We start from the raw sequence: 21,981 nt of genomic DNA on the forward strand, positions 1-21,981 counted from the left end.
AAAATTCAGTAGTTTCTAGCAGGATTTCAAATGCCTGGAAACTCTTGAACAGCAAACCCAAACTATGGCATAGTTTTATGATTCTATGGAACTGAAGAAGCTCCATAACCACATAAACCTATTTAAGCAAATTTGCATTTAAAATGTTCTCTTTTCAGTTTTACTGAGATGATGGTTGAAACAGAATATGTTTGCAAAACAAATTGATGTGAGATCATAACTATGATTCCTTAAAATTCCTCTATTATTGTAGAAGCACTGGGGCATTTCTCTCACTATAAACTCTTGAACTACTCAGTATCACATAGGGTTGCAAGATGTATTGGAATTCTTTTTTCTTATAGATGCTTATCATTAAACCCACATTTTATTTGCTACTGATGAATGAGTAAAACAATAAAGCTGTCAAAAATGCATCAAAAGAGGGAGAACTGTTAACAAAAAGAGTGGGATTCTGAGCTAAAAAAGACAATTCTTCTGTTAAGTATGGTTACATGACAGTCAGAGCTGAGACTATCAAAGGAATGCATGTATTGATATAATGATGTGTCTTTGTTCTACAACTAATGTCGTGTTAGTGATAACAACCACTGCCCTTCTAACTCATGTATTATTAACCATGTCTTCTGCCAGTGTTCCTTTGATGCACACAAGTAGAGAAGCCAAACCATTGTCTGGAGAGTGTGTTAGTTAATACGCACATGGTAAAAAATAATATAGTGTGTTCAGAACACAACTTATTCAATTGTAACATTAAGTTGAAATATAAAGTGTTGACTAAATGTCATCGTTTTGGTAACCAACTCTTCCTGAGCTAATTTCCTGTGAATACTGCTACAATTTTAAGTAATGTTTCAACTAAAAAAATTGTAATGTCCCATTTTAATTAATGTCATGAACACTTATGAACCAAAATGAAAGCAACAAATAAAAAGTCAGGAATTAATCATACTTTGAAGTTACATGGGAGGCAGGAAGGAAAAATTCACAGCACATCCTAACAAAATACCTCTTCCATATCTATAAAAATGATGATTAGAGAAATACACCTTAGAATCAGTCAAGTAACTGCTAGCTCAAGATAGTTTTTAGTTACAAGAGATACTTCACTGCACTGCACCATTCCTGTTCATACCAGTAAGATTAGTTTCAAAAGTCAGGTCTTCAGGCCTATAGAGAACTGTCACTCTTGGTTATATTTTCTCACAATTGGTGGTAACGTGCCAGGGAAACACTTGCATTTGCATATTCAAATTTAGAATTTCACTATGCCTTTGGGACTTCTGGCTTCCTACTTTTGGGATTATCATGTTACGGGTTTCCCAAGATGTGGGCTTGGCAGCTGTGCATCCATTGCAAACAAACTGGAAGAGAATTGTCTCTGTTTCCCTTCCTCCTTCCCGCTACCAAGTTCAAGAGCTGTTTTCACTGCTTGTAATACTCCTTTTAAGATATTCCTGTGAGTTTGCTTAACCAGGGTGACTCTTTAGGCACACTGTTAACGGCTGGTATGTGCAAGCTGATGCAACCTAGTTTAGATCACAATGAAATAAAAACATTATTGAATCATTTCAAGTTGTATGAGTTTGAATTGCTTTCTGTTTTCCAGAGGCTGGTAGCTGGCAGTCAATCTACAATATCTCTTTTAGTGAGTTTACTGTCATCTGCATATTTGCAATTGTAACTGCTTTTGGCACTTCCTTAATACCTATGAGACATACTTTCTTTTGTGCTTTCTGTGAAATTGATACTGCAGGTTTCATTAAAATTAGCTTTTAAATTTCATTTGCATCTGAAATACAGAAAATCATGTTGGAAGGATTTATTATTGAGAGGAATTGGGGGGGGAGGGGGGTGGTTGAGGGGTTTTCAAGATTGGAATAAATTTGCTATAGTTAACAACTATGACATACTCCTTATACACTCTAAGGAAAATATTGCTGTCACTGGTCTTTTGGAGAGGGTCTAGACATTCTCTTGGTATCTGAATGAATATTCTCTTGGTATCCTTTATGAATAGTTAGCAACTCATTTTTATTTTGAGATGGAAACTCAGCTAAGCCTCCCTCTGTCAGAGATGTGGTGGGTCTCCAGCACAGGAAGGACATGGACTTGTTGGAGTTGGAGGAGGCCAGCAAGATGATTAGGGGGGTGCAGCACCTCTCCTATGCAGAAAGGCTAAAAGAATTGGGATTGTTCAGGCTGGAACAGAGAAGGCTTTGGGGTGGCCTAATTGTGACCTTCCAGTACCAGAAGGGCGCCTACAGGAAGGATGGAGAGAGACTTTACAAGAGCACATTCAGGAAAAAACAAGGGGGAATGGCTTCAAACAAAGAGTAGATTTAGATTGGATGTTAGGAAGAAATTCTTTATTGTGAGGTTGGTGAGGCACTTGAACAGATTGCACAGAGAATTTGTAAATGCCTCCTTTGTGGAAGTGTTGAAGGCCAGATTAGATGGAGTTCTGAGCAACATGGTCCAGTGGAAGGTGTTGAAACTAGAAGAACTTTGAAGTTCCTTCCAAGCCAAGCCATTACATGGGTCTATGATCTTCAGCACCAACCAGAAAGTCCACTGTATTTAGCACCTGCTAAAGTTTTCCTTCCCCGTCCTTGCCAGTGAGCAGTGAGATGATGCTGCATTGGTGAGGAGACAACTTTTTTGAAGCAAAGTATTCTGTTTTGCCAAGAAAAGATGCAATTAAATAGCAAAATGCCTTGTCTGTACTTGTCATTTCTTAGGAAGCGAGGCTGGTGGTTTTTTGGTTGAGAGGGCAATGCTACATTCAAACCATTTAATTTTAGTTAATCCACTCAGATATTGCGTTGCCTTTGAAGCAACCTGTTTTTCTCCCTCAAGGGTCAGGAATCTTGAGCTCTTAACTTTAATTACATTTAAATTAGATAAGGTGTGCAAATCATTCAATTTCATCTTTCTTTGTACAGATTCTCTGTCATAAGCAGGTAGTTATTAATCTGTGCTCTCTGTTTCTTCTCTGGAGGTCTGGCCTTTTAGCTGATCAGGGTTCTTTGATCTGCTCTGTCTCAACTGTTATCTTTTTAGTGGGGCAAATTTCCTAAGCCATCATGATGGCTGGCTGTGTGCTTTATGGGGATTCTTCTGGGCCCTACTAGCTCATATCTATCTTCTCCCTTTCTCGCTATGTTTTATGAACACTTTACAGATTATAAAAGTAATACTTGAAGGACAGATGCAATGTGCAGGTGTAATCACAAGGCTGTTACACTTGCTGACTTTTCAGTGATTAGATGTAAAATTTTGATTTATAAAAAACAAACATTAGAAAGTTGTATTAAGGCCCCAGATAATGTTAAGCAATTCTAATTTTTATTAAAAATACAAAATTGTATTAGTAGTGTTGTCAGATCCTCATGGTTTAAATTTGGATTTTTTGCACTAATCAACAAAATACCTCCATTTTGCAAAAGAGATCCTACGTTTTTATATATGTATTTGTCTGTATTTGCAGTTCAGTGTCCTCAAAAAGATTGCTTTTGTCTGGATCTGGATACTTTCATGTTATTATAGAGGTGAGACAGGAAAAACATGGCCAATATCTCTCAAGTGATGCTTTGATATTAATTCTTTGGCTGTTTGAATAATTGTTGCCAGAGTAATATTTTACTCTTTTTACTACATTCTTTTCATTGTAGTTAGTGAAGTCTGTGCTCCTGAATTTAGTGTTTTAAGCTGTGCTGTTGTCTCACTTTTATATGGGCATGATAATTATTGTTACACTTGAAGATCATGTTCTTGGCTATTTAAAATATCTGTGTGCAAAGCATGATCACAGGTGTCAGGAAACCCTTTCTTTCCTGGACCACTCCTTGGTCCCTGCTGCAGCATAGCAAAGAAAACAGGAGTCACGGATGAACCCAGCTGTCTCATTTTCCTCAAGTTGTCTGGTATACACAACTTCAAGCACCTTTGTCATTATCTTCATCAGGTTTTCAACATCAATTTCTGTTTATTTTCATTAAAAAGACCTGGCTCTTCCAACATACTCTGTGAGGAAATTTGGTCTGATTTATGCTTCAAGTAGCTGAAGGGAATGTTGCGTATGGAGAAAATAAACAAAACAAAAAGTTCCCAAAGCTTATTTTCTTCTTTAAATTCAGGCTTTCAGTGTTGAATTTTAAATCAGTGACCAAAGTGACAGTTTAAAACAGTTTAAAAAAGTTTTTGTGGAAAAACATGCTGGTTTAATACATAAAGACAAATAGTCCTGTGTGCTTTCTTCACTTGCAAAGTTTTATGTTTAATTAACATCTTTCCTTTAAAATTAGAATTTCATTTCATTTTCTAATTGCTCTTCTTAATACTGTTTCTCATGGAAGTTTTTGTGGAAAGACTGGCTTGTCTACCTCTCAAACTTAGGCAAGTGGTCAAATGTAGAAATCTACATTTGAACTATTTACTGGAGTGGAATAACCAGTTTTATGTGCATTTCATCCTAAGATAGTGTTAAGGAATACATTCAGAGCAGGTAGCTCTGTGTGCAGGTTCAGTGCCTGGAGACAGAAACTCAGAGGCAAGGTGGGAACCCACAGACCCCAGACTGCTCCTCTTGGACTGTGAGAGTATAAAATGATAGGGCATCCTTTGCTCAGGGCCCCTCCTCAGAGGCACCAGGTCAAAAAGTTATTTTTTTTATTGCACCAAGATTAAATTATTTAAAGAGGTCCAGGGTGGACAGGGTTCCAGGGCAGGGATAATTTCCCTGCCCTATTGCAATCCAAGAATGTGAAACTATATATAAGATCTAATGCAAATAATAGTTTTCAATCCCATAGGTACTCTAATTTTTAGATTGTTTCAGGAGGCAGTAAAAAAAAGACTTCTGGTTCAGGCTCTTCTTCACCTACAACTTATTAATTTTGTATGTAAATGCTTCCACTCCTCTCTGATATCCTCCACCTTAGGTCTGTCTTTCCACGGTGTAGTTTCACTGCCTGCATCTGCTACTGTTTGTTTTTCAAATGATGTTAATGTGAAGCTGAACTGATTTCTGACATCTGGCTGTTGCCCAAAACATTATGAGCGACCAGGAAAAAAACCAAAATCTTGTTAATTTGCACTTTATGCTGCTTGGCAGCATCATAATCACACTCAATTCTTGAAACTGTGTGTAAATTCTGAATGTATCATTGCATACTGTATGTTTGTTTGGTATTGGGATGCCTCTTGGTATATCAAAAAACTGGGAAGGAGATATTTAAATGCAAAGAAAAATACTGTACCTGAAATCTGTGTTAGGCTTCTATACTCACATGAAAAAGTAAATGAAGTAAAAGCAGCAGAGTGCTTGGAAACGTTGCACATGTATCTCAGTTTGCTCGTAAAAGAAATATTCTCAGAGCTATACTTGCAAAGTGCCTAGCAAAGCTAGTGGGAATTTATAGATTATTTTAAATAATAATTTCTTTAAGTCAGCAGGATTTTATGTGATAGCCCTGACCTGTTCAGGACCTTAAAAGTGCTGTACAGTGAGAGGGATTGCTTAGAAGCTGATCCAACAGAGTAGCATTAAATCCCCAAGGAATTACCACTATCTGTGCCTGTCCCATTCATATCTTCAAGGGCAAGCTGTATTTTTTAAGCAGTATCTTATCTAGAAGGATAAACACTTAAAAGAAAAATCAAGCTAAGAACAGTTCAACCGAAATGCTTTCCAGACTTCAGATATCAATGTATCTGTACACATATTTTCTCTTGAGGGGACAGACTATGAAAAAATTGTGCATTAGCCATATTTCCTGGGCTTATAGAATGAGGTTATAGTTATAAATGAAGTACCAGTTTCTCCTTTTGTTTGCTCCCAGTCATACAAAATACTTGTGTTCTAGAGCCCAGGCAGAACAGAATGATGCCCAAGGGCTGCATTCTGCACTCACCCAAGGGCACATTTCCTTCTCTTCCCTGCTTCCAGGTGATCAGAGGGCAAACTGTCCCTCTGGAGGAAACTGGATGTGCTGGCACATACCTTCAGGAAAATGAGGGAAATAGGCATTCCTGCCAAACAAGTGATTCACTGTCTTGTTTGGGGTCCCCCCCCCAATGCAGAAATCTGAGGAGTCAAAGAGGAACAGATTTTGAATAGGTGTCACCTGGCCTTTATGGGGCAATCAAAGTTGTATGAGGCTGTAGAGAACTATTTAGGCATGGTTTTGGCTTTTCTCTCTGCTGTAGTCATACAGTAAGAATGAGACTATAGGACACAAAGATTTTAAATTGAAGCAAGTATGATTCACTGTGTTTTGAATGTGTTTTTAGTTTTGTCTTTAACAGAACTCTGATAGTCCCTGTGATCCTTGTGAGATTTCTCTCTTTCACAAGATCTGTGAGATTTCTGAGACCTGTATAGGCTCCTCAGTTGTGCTTGAGTTCCATCTGACCTGGATCTCTCAGCAGGTCTGTTCTCCAGGGACCATGTGCACAGTTTAGCATCAGTCTAAACACATCTTCCTAAACAGTGCTTGTCTTTTTGCAGGGCAGTATGTACACGTGTGTGTACTGCTGTCTCTTCCTTCCTCACAGCCTGGAGAAGAGAGATTAGTACTGTAGGCTGGGGGCAGGTCTGGTAGCTGGTTCATTATAGGAGCAGGATTTCAGGGAGTGCGGGAAAACACTGTAGGTATCTTTGGTTATTAATTTATTCTTTCTTTTATTTTTCTCTTTCACTCCCCCACCCCTCCCCTCCCTTCTCCTTTTCCATGCCAGTCATCGATAAAATGACTTGGAATTGAACCTGAAACATAAATAAGAGTTCACACTTCATTAGACAGAGCAAAAGAGTAGCCAGCATGATTTCCACAGACCTGGTTTGAAAACCAATCAATATAACACTGTCCAGGGTAACACAAAAAATGTCTTGGATTCCATATTTGTGCAATGCTCTTATAGTTTCATATTTTTAGACAATATGGAATTTCAGAAAAGGACAATGAGGTGCTGGAGCATTTTCAAAAAAGGACAATAAAGCTGGCAAAGAATCTGAACCTCAAGTCCAATGAGGGACCTGTAGTTGTTTAGCTTAGCTATTTGAAGGGAGGTTATAGCCAGGTGGGGATACAACTCTTCTGCTATGTCTCAAGTGAAAGGATGTGAGGAAATGACCTAAAGTTGCCACTCCTGAGGAGGTCCAGATTAGATATTAGTACAATTTTTTTCACTGAAAGAGTGGTTAGGCATTGGAATGAGTTGCCCAGGAAGGTGGTGGAGTCGCTGTCTGGGGAGGCTCTCAAGAAGAGGTGTCTGTCTTTGGCATTTGGGGATATGGCTGAGGGGTGTTTATGGTGGTGACAGGTTCTTGATGGCCAGAATAGATGATCTTGAAGGTCTCTTTAACCTTGATGATTCTGTGCTTCTGTGAAATGAGCGTGTTCTCCGTTTTCTGTACTTGCAAAAAAATAAAGCCAAAAAACAAATAACAACCTTCTTGTCTGAGATGACTTTACATGGAGGAAATTCTGACAATTAGGAAGGAAAGGAAAGGTAATATTTTTTTCTTTCTTGAATAGGAGCAATTCAGACAGTTCCATTTTAGAGTCTTTTTATTAAGTAAATTTTTAATGATGGAATGCATGCCTGAATTATTTCTGTGCCTTGGTAAAGCACAAAGGCTCAATCTAGATGTTTTAATGGATATATGAACTCAAACTCTGCTTCTGTGATCACTGTTCTGAATCTTCATTCATTGTAATAAGCATCTCCTACAAGAATATTGTAGATATTTTATAGTGTAAATGTAAGATTTTATTTTAACTGTGGTGATTTTATTGAAATATTTTTTTAAGGGATTAATCAAAGAATAATTAGAAAGTTCAGTTAGATACAGGTAAATAAATATTTCTGAATCTTATTTTCTCTTTAAAGTGCTTAATAAGGTATTAGCTTACCTTGTTCTTTCATGTAACAATATTGTGGCAAGACTATTGTGCAGACTTCAAGGTCTGCCTTTCTATGTATTAGGTTTTAAGGATAGATCTTGGCAGTTTTTGATAGGAAGTTCCCAGTAGTTCAGTGGGAGTACTCCCATGGACAAAGTGTGTACAGGTCAACAGAAATACCAGAGAGCTCTGTTGATATAGATTGCTTATAGCTGGTTTTTGTTACTTCTTTATACTTTTGGTTTTTTGCCTGGAGACTATCATCATCAAACATAATATTTATTTATGCATAGTGTGTGTGCATACATCTGTACAAATATTGTTCCAAGGGATACTTTTTTTATTTCTGAGAGCAGGATTGTCATTATTTTCTAGCAAGTAGGTTCCACCTGTCCAAAATCTTCATTATAGAATCAAAAAATCCTGGGAGAGATTCTGCCCTCTTTTATTCAATATTGTAACAAATTAAGTTTATTCAGTGAGTATCTTCGAATTTTTCAGCAGCTTTCCATAACATTTTTATAAAATCTGACTTTCTTCTACATTCCCTGTCCTTATTTTGTATGTGGCCTTGAAATAAGAGTCGTACTGCTCATATCATAACTGGGTGCAGGATTTCCTGCTTTACCAGAGCTTTGACTGGGGACTAGCTAAGGAGGTTTGGATTTTTATGATGTTGGTGCTTAGGAAAATATGTTCTTCATGTGACCTGGATAGCAAGATTGCTTGTAAGTCCAGTGTAAGTAACTAGTTGAAAATGCAGTTGCTTCATGTTTGAAGGTTAGGAATACCAGTGTTGGGATTAATGAATTTTGACCTAATTCTTTTAGGTTAATTTAGAGAATTAGGTAAAACTCCATTTAATTTTATTGCTTCCACAGAAACTTGAAATTATAGTCTCATAAGTCCTTTGTCACTATTTCCATCTGGTTGTGAAAGACAGGTCAGTTTGCTGCATATGTGTGCCGTTATTTGTGATTATTGTCTCGTGTAGTGTTGGGAACTCCAGGAGGTGTAGCTTGACTGTGTGTGACCTAGAAGAGGGCATTTCATAGGTAATGTATTTTCTGAAAATGTTTTCAGAAGTGTCACAGCCTCATACAAGGCTCTTCTATGTGGAAATCCAAATTCCAGAGACTGGAAACATAGTTTTAAGTCCTTAAGTAGGATGCAGCTTGAGGCTCTGTCCCCCTGCATGTGGTTTACAGCAAATAGTAGCCAAAGTGCTCATCCCAAGCAAGAATATATGCATGTTCTAGAAATTCATTTTCAGAATTTTCTCTCTCTTTTAACCCTATTTTATCCTCTGCTAAACTTTAATTTTCTGCTTCATTAAACATTTTCCAAAGGAGAAAGCCCAAACTGTAATAGGAAGTGTCATAAATATTAATTCAAATATGTTGTAGTTACTAAGGTACAAAATACTAAGTTGATTCTATACCATTAGATACATTCCTGAATAGAATAAATATTTCATCAGCATGCATGAATGGGAATTGCTGCACTACTTAGAATGCATAACTCTTTCATAGATTTTTTTGTACCTCCAAGAATTGCCAATAATATCCTCATGACAATATGATGCATTTCCCTCAACATAAATTGTTTGAAGAAAAACAGTTTTAGAATTCATGCACCAATTTTATACTTTTAATGGAATATTTTTATTTCACTTTTCTTACACTTGACCTTTTGGATAGGAAATTACTATGGCTATAAGGAAATGACCTTACAGTATTGAAGTATCAGGGATCACTCATTCCCAACTATGTTAAGTTTCTGAAGAGTCAAAATACTGGACTTAAACCCCATCAGCTGCTAGAATTGAATTTAACAGAATTAATTTTATACTTTTTGTCACTATGTCTTTTGTGGGTCTTCCTCAGTTTTACAAGGGGAAAGAGGGGGAAAATTGTTTACAAGATAATTTGAAAAGTTATGATAAAGTTACTCAGAGAATATCGCTGTTGACAGTGAACAGCAAGAATAAATTAGTTAATAGAGCTCAGATGCAGCAGTCAAAAGTATACAGTAGATCTACCTTTTTGAACATAAGTGCAAAGTTTTCAGAAAAATCATGTATCAGACATATGGAAATTAAAATGTGAAAAAATTTATTCCAAAAGCATTTGTTTCAACATTTTTAGTAGTGTCATGTGTGTATATAGATATATATATATATATATACACACATACACACAGAGATGTAATTTATGAACCATTGAACCATGATTAAATAAAGATGCACGAGACTGAATGGGTAAAATTTATAATGTGTGTGTTTACTTGTGCTGAAGTATTGTTTATTTAAAACAGTGCCATGCTGATATAATATGTATTGTGTTTTCCTTGAAAAATTCTGGAACAGTGGTGGTATAAATACATCTGAACATGATACATGAATTAACGTGAATTGCTTTGCATGGAAATTATCTTTTCCAAAGTTGCTCCTCTGTATGAAATGAAATATCTTTTAAGTAAAGAGAATAGCATTATAAAAATGTTTTCAAATATTTAAGGCTGTAAATCTAAAGGGAAATCTGACAGAAACAAGTTAAGAACTTGTCAGCATACGGGGAGTTTTTCTTAAAATTCAAGATTTTTTTTTAATCTATATGACTGCATAATTCTCCTTTAAAAGACTGAAAGTTTAAAAGTATTTCCAATATTTAAAATTGTTATAAATCAAAATGTGAGTATCATAGCAAATATGTGATTTGAAGATAGATGGGCATGGAAACTTGCCTGTGGGTGTTTTTAAATATATTGATAATGTGCACATTTTTGTTTACTGCAAAAGTAAGCTGTAATATCCAGTCAGGCTTAACTTCCTCAAATTATAGTAGTAAATTCATTGTAAAACACATCTTGCAGTAAGTTGTGTTTTCCATATGTTAAAAATACTTGAATCCAAGTAATATATACTGTATTTTTGCCTGCTTTAAATACCAGGTTTACTCTATTGAGTTGGAAAATAATCAGAGAAATAAATCTTAGGTCAATATTTGCTTTGAGAAAGGATTAAGCTCAACTATTATTAGCATGAACATTGTATGTATTGTTACATATGCTCTCAGTAGTGGAAAGAAATTGTTTAAAAGTTTAGTCTAGAAATGGTGGGTTTTTTACATCCAGAATTTTCAAAAATGTCTGCTGTTAATTTCTTAAGAAAATTTTGAAATCAGAAGAAATACTGCCTGGTCAGATTGGCTACTAGTCAAGGTCTATCTAAAGAAAATTGTTATTTATTGGGCTCTGCAGAAATAAATTAGAAAGTGATAAAAAGGAGGAAAAACAGCATTCAATGCTGAAATACATTCTTCAGGAGCTGAAGGGACTTCCAGATTTTTTAAAGGCGCAGATAGCTTCTTTCCTGCTATTTTTATACTCTTATGATTGTTTGATGGAAGAAGGAAGTCTGAGCATGAAAAAATTATCAATTTATCAGGTAAATTGTACCTAACATTTTAATAGGTTTATTGATGTTGATGTTTTTCCATAAGACATTTAAATATGGGGGAGAAGGTCCTACTTTCTTCAAACCTCACAAACAGATAAAATTCTTAGTTTGTGTAGAGACTTCAGGCAGAAGTCAGCCGTGGAGCTGGGATTATTTCTCCCTGGTTATTGGGCTGTCCAGTGCTTCAGAGATCATTTCTGTGAACGCAGAACACCAAAGTGATCTACCCTTTGGTTGTTCTCAGTACTTCATGAGCCAGGAGATGTAACAATACTTTCAATTTCTTTATGTGAATTTCAGTTGAGCCACATCAGTGTTCTCTTGGATAAGCTTGTTTGAATGATCACATTCATCTGTTAGTATGGTGTAATTTAAATAAACTGTAGTACTGTACAAAATTCTGTTCCATTCAGCGGAATCTCTGTTGCCCCCTTTTGCAGATGACGGTTGCTGCTGGTACGAGCATTGAGAATAACATTCAAAGGACCATATCCTGCCCTAATGTATGTTCAAAATATCTTGGTTTTTTGCATAATTTAAATGTGAAGCCTCCTTATGTGAATTTGATATTTTGTTGCCCATATTTTTGTGCATCTCGAGGTTACTTCACATTATGTATTTCAGGGTCAATGAATATTGTACTACAAGTGAGGTCTCAGCCTATCAAAATTCCCAAATTGCTGTAATTCTTTCTATATGGTTTGATGGTGCAGCTAAATAAAGATGATGATAATATATTCATAGTACCTTCTGCATTTACCTTGCTTCCCAACCAGCTCAATGCTCCTGTCAGTTGAAATCAGTAGAATAGCAATAGGCAAAATGAGGAAAGCAATGAGAGGCTATATTCATTCTACTTAACCTTGTCCTAAATTGCATTTTGATGTGAAGATGTGTGATAATAAATGTGGAAGGAAGGTAATTTCATTTTCATTACTTAGGCAAATGTATACTATGACTTAAAATGGAAGGAGGGGGGATTTATTGCTTATAAAAGGTAGAATTAGTGATATATCTGGTTAAGAAAGGAAGCAAATTATTCACTTGTAGTATAATAAGTCATTTGTCTTTTTAAACTAAAACTATTTAGATAATGGAAAGTCATTGGGACAAAATTGAACTCTTATACATTAATGGAGAAGCATTAATGAAAATTGGGATGAACTCTTGAGAAAAGACTGTGGCTCTGACTTTTATAGAAGCTATTTTTTATCATGTAATGTGCTTACTAATTTATTTTTCAACTAAAGATTATCATATTTATAGGGGAACTGGCAGCTGTAATTCTGCATAAACACTTCCATCCCCTTAAGTTCTTTGAAGATATAGCAAATAATCAAAGAACAAGCACAATCTAGTTAAACTAACTAATATATAAAAGAGAAAATGCTGTGATTTAGTATTGGTAAATGAATTTGTCCTCCCTGTCTGGGAAAATAATCTCAAACCAGTCTTTTTTCTGGAAAGTTTGTGCTTTTAAGGAAACAAGAGAAATTCTTTACGCTACATTCTTAGAAGATACTGCATCTGACCATCTGAATCATTGTGGATTTCTGCATACATTTGTGGAATAGATCAATATTATAAATTCTTGTCTATATTTTTGTACTGCTTGATTCCATTTTTATACTTCTGTGCAAAGGAAAAACTCTTCCTCAATACATAGTGTATGATTAATCTCCAATCTCTTCTGGATTTTCAACATGACTTTAACTTCTCCAGTGCAATTTTAGTATCCCAGTTTGCAAATTGGACCATTTGTAATGGAAGCTAGTGATATAGACAGACAATAGCTAGTAATATAAAAAGACAATAATATGGCAGAAATTATGAGCATGTAAAAATGCACTATTTCCAATTTAGTTATAGAAGTCCATGCTATTACTTCAAAATGGTTTGTGATCTTTTAATTTTCTTTGAGCAACTTGCTCTAGTGGAAGGTACCCGTGCCTGTAGCAGGGGGTTGGAACTAGATGATCTTTAAGGTCCTTTCCAACTCCAAATATTTTATCATTCTATGATTTTTGAATTTATAATTAAGAATGAGCAAAATTTCTGTTAGTTATAAAAGAATCCTGTTTAGAGATAGAATATAATCCCTGTCAACACCTGTATATCATCCAAATGCACTCGAGCAAGAGCAAAAAGTGGAAATCTGCACTCTGCACTCAGCCTTTCACTCAGCATCTTTAAGGGAGGACAGGAAGGCAAGTCATTTCTACTTTACTAGTACAAAATTAAGTAAATAATTTATTTTATGCCATTTAATGCCAACCCCCCCAGTTACCTGTGTGAACCATAGTTTTAACGGTGGACATTAAGGCTGTCAAACCTGCAGCCAAAATTTTTTGAATGTGTGGATAGTTTTCAATTATTGGGCTACATTATTGTGAAATGTTTCATGTAATTACTGTGAATAACACAACTTTGTATTTCTGCCTATTGTCTAAGGGATAACTACAGCCCATAGCCTTAAAACCATAAAATTTTCAATCAGTATATCTTGCAGTGGTTCAACCTTTTAATTACATGGCATTAATAATAAGTTTTAATTCATTATAAACCTCAGTTACTTAATCAGAAAGGCACAATACATTTGGTTTGGCTTTTCTGGCTCCTTATCTCAGACCCAAAATATATTTCTAGAAGTACTCACATAGAAGCACTGTTTGGAATGCTAAAACCATAAAGAAAACATAGAATAGATGTTTCATGAGACAAATATGCTAAAATATTAAAAAGGCTTTCTTAAGCCCGAGTAAAATTTCTTAATGTTATTAATAACAAATGTAAACAGGTTTTTAGATATAAAGGGTTTGTAGTATTTAATTTTGCTAATGGAAACACATTGCAAGGCTTGCAATAAAGCTGAAGCTCCGGATGAAGCTGTGATATATTCAAAATTGAGAATTCAGCTATTATGGTGGTTTTCAAGGTACAACTTTGTGGACAGGTTCCCATATATTAAGAGTTCTAATCTGTGTGCTGTTGCTCTGTGAAGTTTACACCTTCATAATTATAGACTTCAATTTACCTTTATTCCCAAATAAACTTTCTGTTTTCTATTTTTCATTATTATCAACTGTTCATGCAGCAGAAGCTGAGGGAAGAAATGGATATTCTATACAATCATAAAATACTTTGCAGATTATTCCTCTCTGTATTCTTTAGTAGGATATTAGCTGCTAGGTTTGCTGTCTTTCATGCAAGATATCCCAAATCATTATTCTATCTGTCTATCTGTGGTTTTGAATAGATTGGCCTTTGAACAACCACTCCAATTGCTGTATAGTTCATAAACACCATTTCTTGGTAAGAATATCAGTAGATAGAAGCTTAAAGTACACATACATTATAAAATGGCTGGATGAATATTAATGACGAATGTAGAGTCACTTAGGACAGTCTGTCATACTGAGATATCTCAGTGCCTTTACATGATGACAGGAAGCAGTGCACAGACAAAGACAGGACACTTTGTATGCAGACCCAGTTGCTGTGGCTGCCTGACCCTGAGCTTCTGCAAAATTGCAGCACTAATGCTCCTTTTCTTTACCACTCTTTAAGGTCCACAGTGAAAATGTAAACAGCAAAATACAAAACAATATGGTGACAGATATTAAGCATGCTGTGTCTCTTTACTCAGAACAGAACCTGAATCTGTGCTTTTGTAAAACAAAATTGAGCTATATAGTATATGAGACATGCTTCACTGGATGTGATTGGAAAGAAAACTATTTAATTGGAATCAAGTGCAAACACAATGCATCTTTTCTTGAACCATCAATTTTAACACTCCTCTTTCATGGTAAAGCCACATTTGTTTTGTCTAAACAAGATACATGCCTTCAGAAATTCTTTGAGCTAATCAGAAGTTTCAGAGTGTAAGTACTCTGAAATGCTGGGTCTTTTGGATTCCCGTATATGTGATTCGGACTGGGTTTTTTGGGTGGTCACTTTAATCCATTAAAAAGCTTAATGTGCTTAAATTTTTAACATCAATTTTTTATTATTATTTTATGGCTTTAGCCAACATGTAGAGCATATCTATAGACATGTTATACAGGAGCTCTGTAGGAAAACAGCAATTTGTTTATATTTTTTTCAAATTCAGCAGTTATGCAGCATCTTATAAAATTGCTGGTTTTCATCCATCAGCAAGCTTAGTTCTTTACAGTATTTCAAAAGGGTTTTTGAGAGGGTTGCAGTAAGGAGGGGGCTGAGGGTGAAAGAGTTGGTAATATACAGATGCCTTAAAATATCAGCATATTTTTTCTATCTATACAAAAATATAACTGTACTTCCAAGTTTTTTTTAATCAAGGATTAAACCCTGGGTTTTTTCCATAAGTTTGTTCATTTGAATAAGCTGAGCATGTCTTTTCCTTAAATTGAAGGCAAATGCCTTTATTCTGAAGAAGAAATGGGTTTTTTTCTGTGTTGGGAACATTTCTGAGATCAAGAAGAAAAAGTACTCCAGAACTGCTACAGATAGGAAGAAAAAAGTTGGAAGCCAAAATATAATTACAGGCCTCCAACCTTTCTCAGATTGTTATGAAAGCACCCTGAGCTTTCAGCTCAGCTGCTTCAGCTCATTTTCCAGCTTTATAGAAATCAGGGATTTACCAGTGACCTACCACTGAAGCTAGAAACCCATTTTATGTGATCACCTGACACTTTCCAGCCTCAGACCCTCTTGACACATAGGTGTCTTACTTATGTCCATGGAAGGAAAAAAGAATTGCAGGGAGGTTTCTTTTCTCAAGTTTTCACAAACTCCATAGTTTAAAGTCTTCAGGAGTTACTTAATTCACAAATAAACTTGCAAAAAGAAAAGCAGTTTTGATTTCTTTCTCAGTGACAGTGATTGTGCAGCTCTATATTTTCAGCATGGCACTAATCTTTGGCCCTCACCTCTCACTTCCCTGCCACAGGGCCAGCAAATCCAACTGTGCAGCCAAATATTTCTGCTTCTGCTTCAGATCTCGTGACAGGCAACCAACTGGCGGGTCTGCTGCTGGGCCAGCTGTGCCAAGTGTGTTAAATCAGGGCCTAGAAAGAGACAGCAGCAATGCTTTTCAGCTGGGGAGATGTATTGCTGGCAAGTGTATGCCTTGGCAACAGTGGGGTGTCCTCGTCCTCAAGTATGTGGCAGCACCCTCCTGGTAAATGCTCTTACATGCACAGCTTCGTGTCCTGGCATTGCTTTGCAAGCATTCCAACACTTTCCCATGGCACTTGGCCTGACTCAGGCCCACTGCATTGATTTGAGGGATTGAAAAGCGCAAAATGGAAATCAGGTATTCACAATTGTAGAACGATTTGCAAGAAACAATTCTCAGATGATATCTAAGTTATTCCACACCACAGGCTGTAGCTCCCTAGAGGAGCTGGAAGGAAGATCTAGATTTGGAAAGAACTATGCTTTGGGGAGAAGAGCGGGTTTTCATTGGTTTGGTAACATTTTTCCTTTGGATTATTGCTGAGAAAAATCTTAGCCCTATCACCAGAAAACAGGTGGGACAAAATCTTTTCATGGCAGAGATCTAATGTACAGGAAATAATTTTCTAGATAACAGTGATGCTTCTAGATACTTTACTACTCTCCTGTACTTTGCATTTGTCCTGCAGAAGAGGGATACAGAAGAGCTATCAGCTGTTAATGGCAGGGAAATAACTCATTTGGCAAAAGGCAGTTGGCAAATTCCTTTGAAAGAATAAAAGAATGCCACCCATCTCAGGACGTGTGAAAAATAAATCAGCTCAGATTCAGATTATTTCTGTGCTTAGCAATACACAATGTTTATGGTGTACAGCTTTTGCTTAGTGAAGCTGGGAACTTTCCTTGGTGTTGTGATGCTGTTGCTGGAACCAAGTGGAGGCAGAGGAGGAAGCTCTCCTAGGGAAAAAGTTTCTGGACCAGAAAAACCAAATAATGGAATTGAAAAGGGCAGCCATGGACAGGAAGGGGGAAAATAATTGTGATTTATTAAGCATGGAGTGTGGAAGCTGGTGGGGGATCACGGACACCAGTGGGAACAGGGGGCTGGTGGCTGTGGGGGAGGAACAGATCTGAGATGAAGGAGAAAGTGAAGGAAATTTTAATGGCACAGTTCTCCTAACTGAAAAGGCAGACATTTTCATGTAAATGTGACATTTCATTGGAAAGATGTCTCAGATAGGCTTAAAGTGGGAGGGAGGTGCCCCCTCTTAAGGTATCTTGAGTTCCAGCAGTGGAAACCCTAAATGATGGTATGGCAGGTGGCACTTGTCATGTGGTCTGGACATTTCTGCTTCTAGTTCTCTGTTCAGCCCAGATTTGATGCTGTGTATCAGGCACATCTAACATGTTGATGAGAAAATTATTCCTTCTACTTTGGGAATTTATAGAGGGTGTATTATCAAATATACTTGTGAATTCTTTAGACTTATGGATTAGTTCCAAGCCAGTAAAATAATCAATGTCACACCAAGCTATATGTTGCACTTAATTAAATATTTAAGGGAAAGTCCCTAACTGCTAGTTCAATCACTCAATTTGGTAAGAGCTCAGCTTCTAGACAACAGTAATCCTGCTACTGGCACTTAAATAATACTCTTACACTCTTCCAGTATAACCCTTTTACTGTAACTATATATGGCAATATATTCACATTTTGAGTGGTGAGATGGAAATTTTGTTGTAATTGTTTTCCCAGCCAATAGTTCTGGTTTATTAAATTGCTAATAGTTGTCCTCTAGAAGGAGAAACAAACATGCCCTGAGAAAAAAAAGGAATTATTTCAAAGGTCAGTATTACTTAAGCACTTGTTTCATGCTTGCAGCAGACTGGAGTTAGAAGAAATTGGAAAGTGTACTGATATTGCAAGTGACAGACCAGAGGAAAAAGCTTGCACCAAAGATTGTGTCCTGAGGTTTCCTTGGTGCCTCAAGGAAGTGGCTGGCCTTAAAATGCACAAATGCTTTATACAATAATGATGGAATATAATATTAAGGCAAGGATTAAACTTGATTTCAGTTTCCCAGAGGAAATGTGCGGGGAAAAATCTATACCGTGAGAACTCTAGACAGTCTATCTAAAATACAGCGTAGTTATTTTCTTGAGCATTAAGGACATCCCATTAAAAGAAATTTAGAGAAACTCACCTTCCAATGGCACATTTATATTCTCATGCTGCTGCAATGTGAAGTAATTGATGTTTGCAAAAAAACCAGAAATGGCAATATGATCCTTCTGTAGATTTTGAATTTCCCCTGACCTTTGAATTGTACCATTGTTATTTCATTCATATGTAGTAAGCCTAGTAAAAGTTACCTAGGTGATAAAATGAATTTTGCAACATTCTTATTTTCTGATTAAATTGTAGATACCTTTTAATCAAAGTAAATGAAACAAGCCCAAAATGAAAAAAAAAAAAAAAAGAAAAAAACTGAAAACAAAAAAATTCCCAAAAAAATCTTTAGGAAAGTTTATTATCCATCAGTTATTTTTGTCCGATCTTTCTTATATCTAATCATTCTGTATAATTTTTTTTTTATAAAGATAGCTCTATTCCCCAGATTACATGTTTTAGACACCAAACAATATCAAATTGCTAGCATGAACTGGCTTCTTATGTCACTATTCTCTCTTGTATTTTATGTAGGAAAAGGCATAATTATAGAGTAAAAGAGAAATGTGAGGAGGCAGATGATTTGAAATAAGGTATTTAATAGTGAAACAGAGAGGAAAAAAAACACATTTTGGGGCAAGCAAGCAGAAAGAAAGCTAGTGAAGATACTTCTTGCAAGGGATACTGTGATCTGCTGAACTTTCTTTCTCTTAAATATAGATTTTTCTATGTGAATAGATTATTCCTGGGACAAATAAGATGTATATTTTACTAGCATGACTTAATTTTGATTCATATTCAGCTGTTTCTTGGTTTTATTATTTTTACAATTGGACATATTGCGGATTTTATTCAAATGGAAAATTCTTTTCAGATCTTAGTTTTAAAAACTTCTTAGCATTACCCTGCCTCTGCCTAAATTTCTGGTTTCCAAGTAGTATTAATATAATTCTGAAAATTGGATAGTAAGAAATCATAAGAAATTTTGCATAAAGTAATTAGTGTCTTCATTTTTAAATACTAATTTGAAAAATATCTTTGAAGCAATCGCCTTGTTTAATTTTTTCTGTCCTCTCCATGATGATGTTCTCCAGGTGAGGATCATAACCAATTTTTAAATTTTACGATGGTTTATGGATTCAGCTAATACTGCACTTGAGGAGTAGATGGATCAACTTTGAAGAATTGAATCAGTTAAGATATGGATGTCAGCTCAGATTTAGATGCAGAACATGTGCTGGGAGGCTGGTTTTCTCTCCTAAGTCCTTGATATCTTCTTGTCATGAGATCATTCTGTGACTCCCCTTGAAGGGCATGATCCCTGCTAGGGAGAAGGGGGAAGGGAAGCAAAAATGTGACAAGATTATAAGCACAGAAGCATAACTGTTTTCACTTTGCAAAATTATCAAAGAAATAAAAATAGCTTGTGCGCATCGCCAAAAAGTCTTACTGGGTTTCAAAAGAGAGAGAAGTAGCTCTAAAATGGTCTAATTTTTCTGGTGAATTATGTAAGTGTTTGAATATTGATTTCAATATATTTTGCTTATTTTCATCAGATGAAAATTTGGACCTGGTCTCTTTGAGCCACTATTTTGATAGAGAAAAATAATTAGAAAATTAATTAAATGTTATTAGCCTAAACTTACACTGGTCAATAATTTTCTTCTTAAAATTTCATCCTCCAGTTTCATAATGCATTTTGATTTGTTCCATAAACAATGACTTTGGTATTTCTCTTAGAGCAGATCAAGAGAGATAGAGAACTAACCACTTCAACTCAATTGATTTTAAAATATTGGGTAAGCACCAGTATTTATCTTGGAAATTAATCAATTTTGATTGATAGCTATATTTGAGAAGATGCAGTTTTTCAATATGTATTTTTTAAATTAGATCCAGTTAATCTATATGTGAGTTACCTGCCTGGCTGTTTAAAAGAACAAGAGTTTGTCATAAATAACATGATCTGTTGCTGGAAGGTCTGTCACGAGTCTGGGCAGTCACCTGGTAATTTTTCCTCATTTTTCTTCTCTCACACATTTAGATCTGTTTTGACTCAGAACACAAATCCAAATGAAACTGCTAAAAGCAGGATGAAGGGTAAAATTAGGATTAAGAGGTCAGAATCTCTTTAGTATTTCTGAATTGAGATTTAAATGTGGTCTCTGTGACATAGTCTGTCAGTCTGGTCTCATGACCTCCAAGAGTAGTGTAGCATTCCTCTTAATTTTCCTGCTCTGACATCCCTTTGAGGACAAGACCAAGCTGTTACAATGGTAGAGTTGGAAGATCTCATTTAACTCCGACTCCAGAACCAGCTGTCCAGGTGACATACATCTAGGCATGGTTTCATCATTCAATAGATTTAGTTACTTCTACAAAGAAAATATGCTTTAAGGTGACAGTTCCTTTCAGGAACTATATTGTGGCATAATTCCTTTTTAGTAACTGTGGATGTGTGAACTGTATTTGTATTTTTTACCTAGTCCAAAATACTCCAAAGGTATGCCTGAAGGCATGCGATTTTCTCCTTTTCATGGCCGCGCCTTGAAATAGTCTATTCCCACATGACAGATATTGTCATATTTTTGTGGTTATTCTTTTATTAGTATGTCTGAGGAATGGAAAAGTTTTATAGAGAGTTGTGTGGAAAATTAAATTTTTATGAAGAACTGGCCTCTAGCAAACTGTGCTTTCTTTCTTTACTCTAGAGAGGAAACCAAGGATGAGGTCTCTTGTTTATACTATCCCTGCCACAGCTTGTGTTACCATGCACCCTCCAGCTGTAAACAGAGCAGATGGAGTGTTCTGATTGTATAAATGAACTTATTTGGCCTGAATGGCAGCATTTGCCCAAAATCAGGACAAGGAAGACAAATTAAGGGTCAATGCTGTGGGAAAAAACTTGGGGATTCCTAGCACAGTGAGGGAGCCAGGGACTAGAAGGCCCTGCAGGACTTCTTGAGTCTTAAATATCAACCACATGATACAACAGCCATCTGCAGAGTAGTTTTTTGATTCTGCCACTTGTATGAACAGCTCCTACTGCAACTTGGGAATTACAGACTGTTGCTGTTTGCATATTTTAGTTTTATTCCCATTGGTTTCAGTTACTGTTCATATCCCTGCCATTATTTTGTTTGCTTGCTTTCCTGCTTGCAGCTCAATGCACTTTTAAGAGCTGCTTCATTTTGCTGGAAAGAAGACCTTACTTTTCCTCAGAAGAAGGAGGAATGCATTTCCTGTGTTTATAGTCACAATGTTATTTTGACATAAAGTGAGCATGGCCCATGTTGATGGTCCGAAACTCTGTAAAGGAGGTGGCAGCAATGAAAGCACTGAAGGAGAGCACACACACCACAGAATACAGACCCAGCAAACTCTAGATTTACTGTATGAAAGCGTAGCATCCAGCTCTCCACAGGGATTGCTATTTGTTTGTCAACCCAGGTGGCTGTGATGTCTGTCTTTTCCCATTCCAGTTGATTTACCAGGAAAAT

The 21,981-nt window shown here is 36.1% G+C and overlaps 1 protein-coding gene across 9 annotated transcripts in view; it reads left to right on the forward strand.

Annotated features, from left to right (window-relative positions):
- Positions 1-21,981, forward strand: part of PPFIA2 (PTPRF interacting protein alpha 2) — a 287,260-nt gene that overhangs the window by 134,862 nt on the left and 130,417 nt on the right. For 4 of the 9 annotated variants that reach the window (XM_071423345.1, XM_071423347.1, XM_071423348.1 and 1 more), the window contains one exon: positions 11,811-11,873. The exons of the other annotated variants lie outside the window; for them this stretch is intronic. In XM_071423345.1, coding sequence (XP_071279446.1) covers positions 11,811-11,873 — 63 coding nt within the window. The remainder of the gene's footprint in view (positions 1-11,810; positions 11,874-21,981) is intronic. 9 annotated transcript variants of the gene reach the window in all.

This window comes from Agelaius tricolor, unplaced genomic scaffold (assembly GCF_023055355.1).
Source record: "Agelaius tricolor isolate 1412-34295 unplaced genomic scaffold, bAgeTri1.0.p SCAF_3, whole genome shotgun sequence".
Taxonomy (NCBI): Eukaryota; Metazoa; Chordata; class Aves; order Passeriformes; family Icteridae; genus Agelaius; species Agelaius tricolor.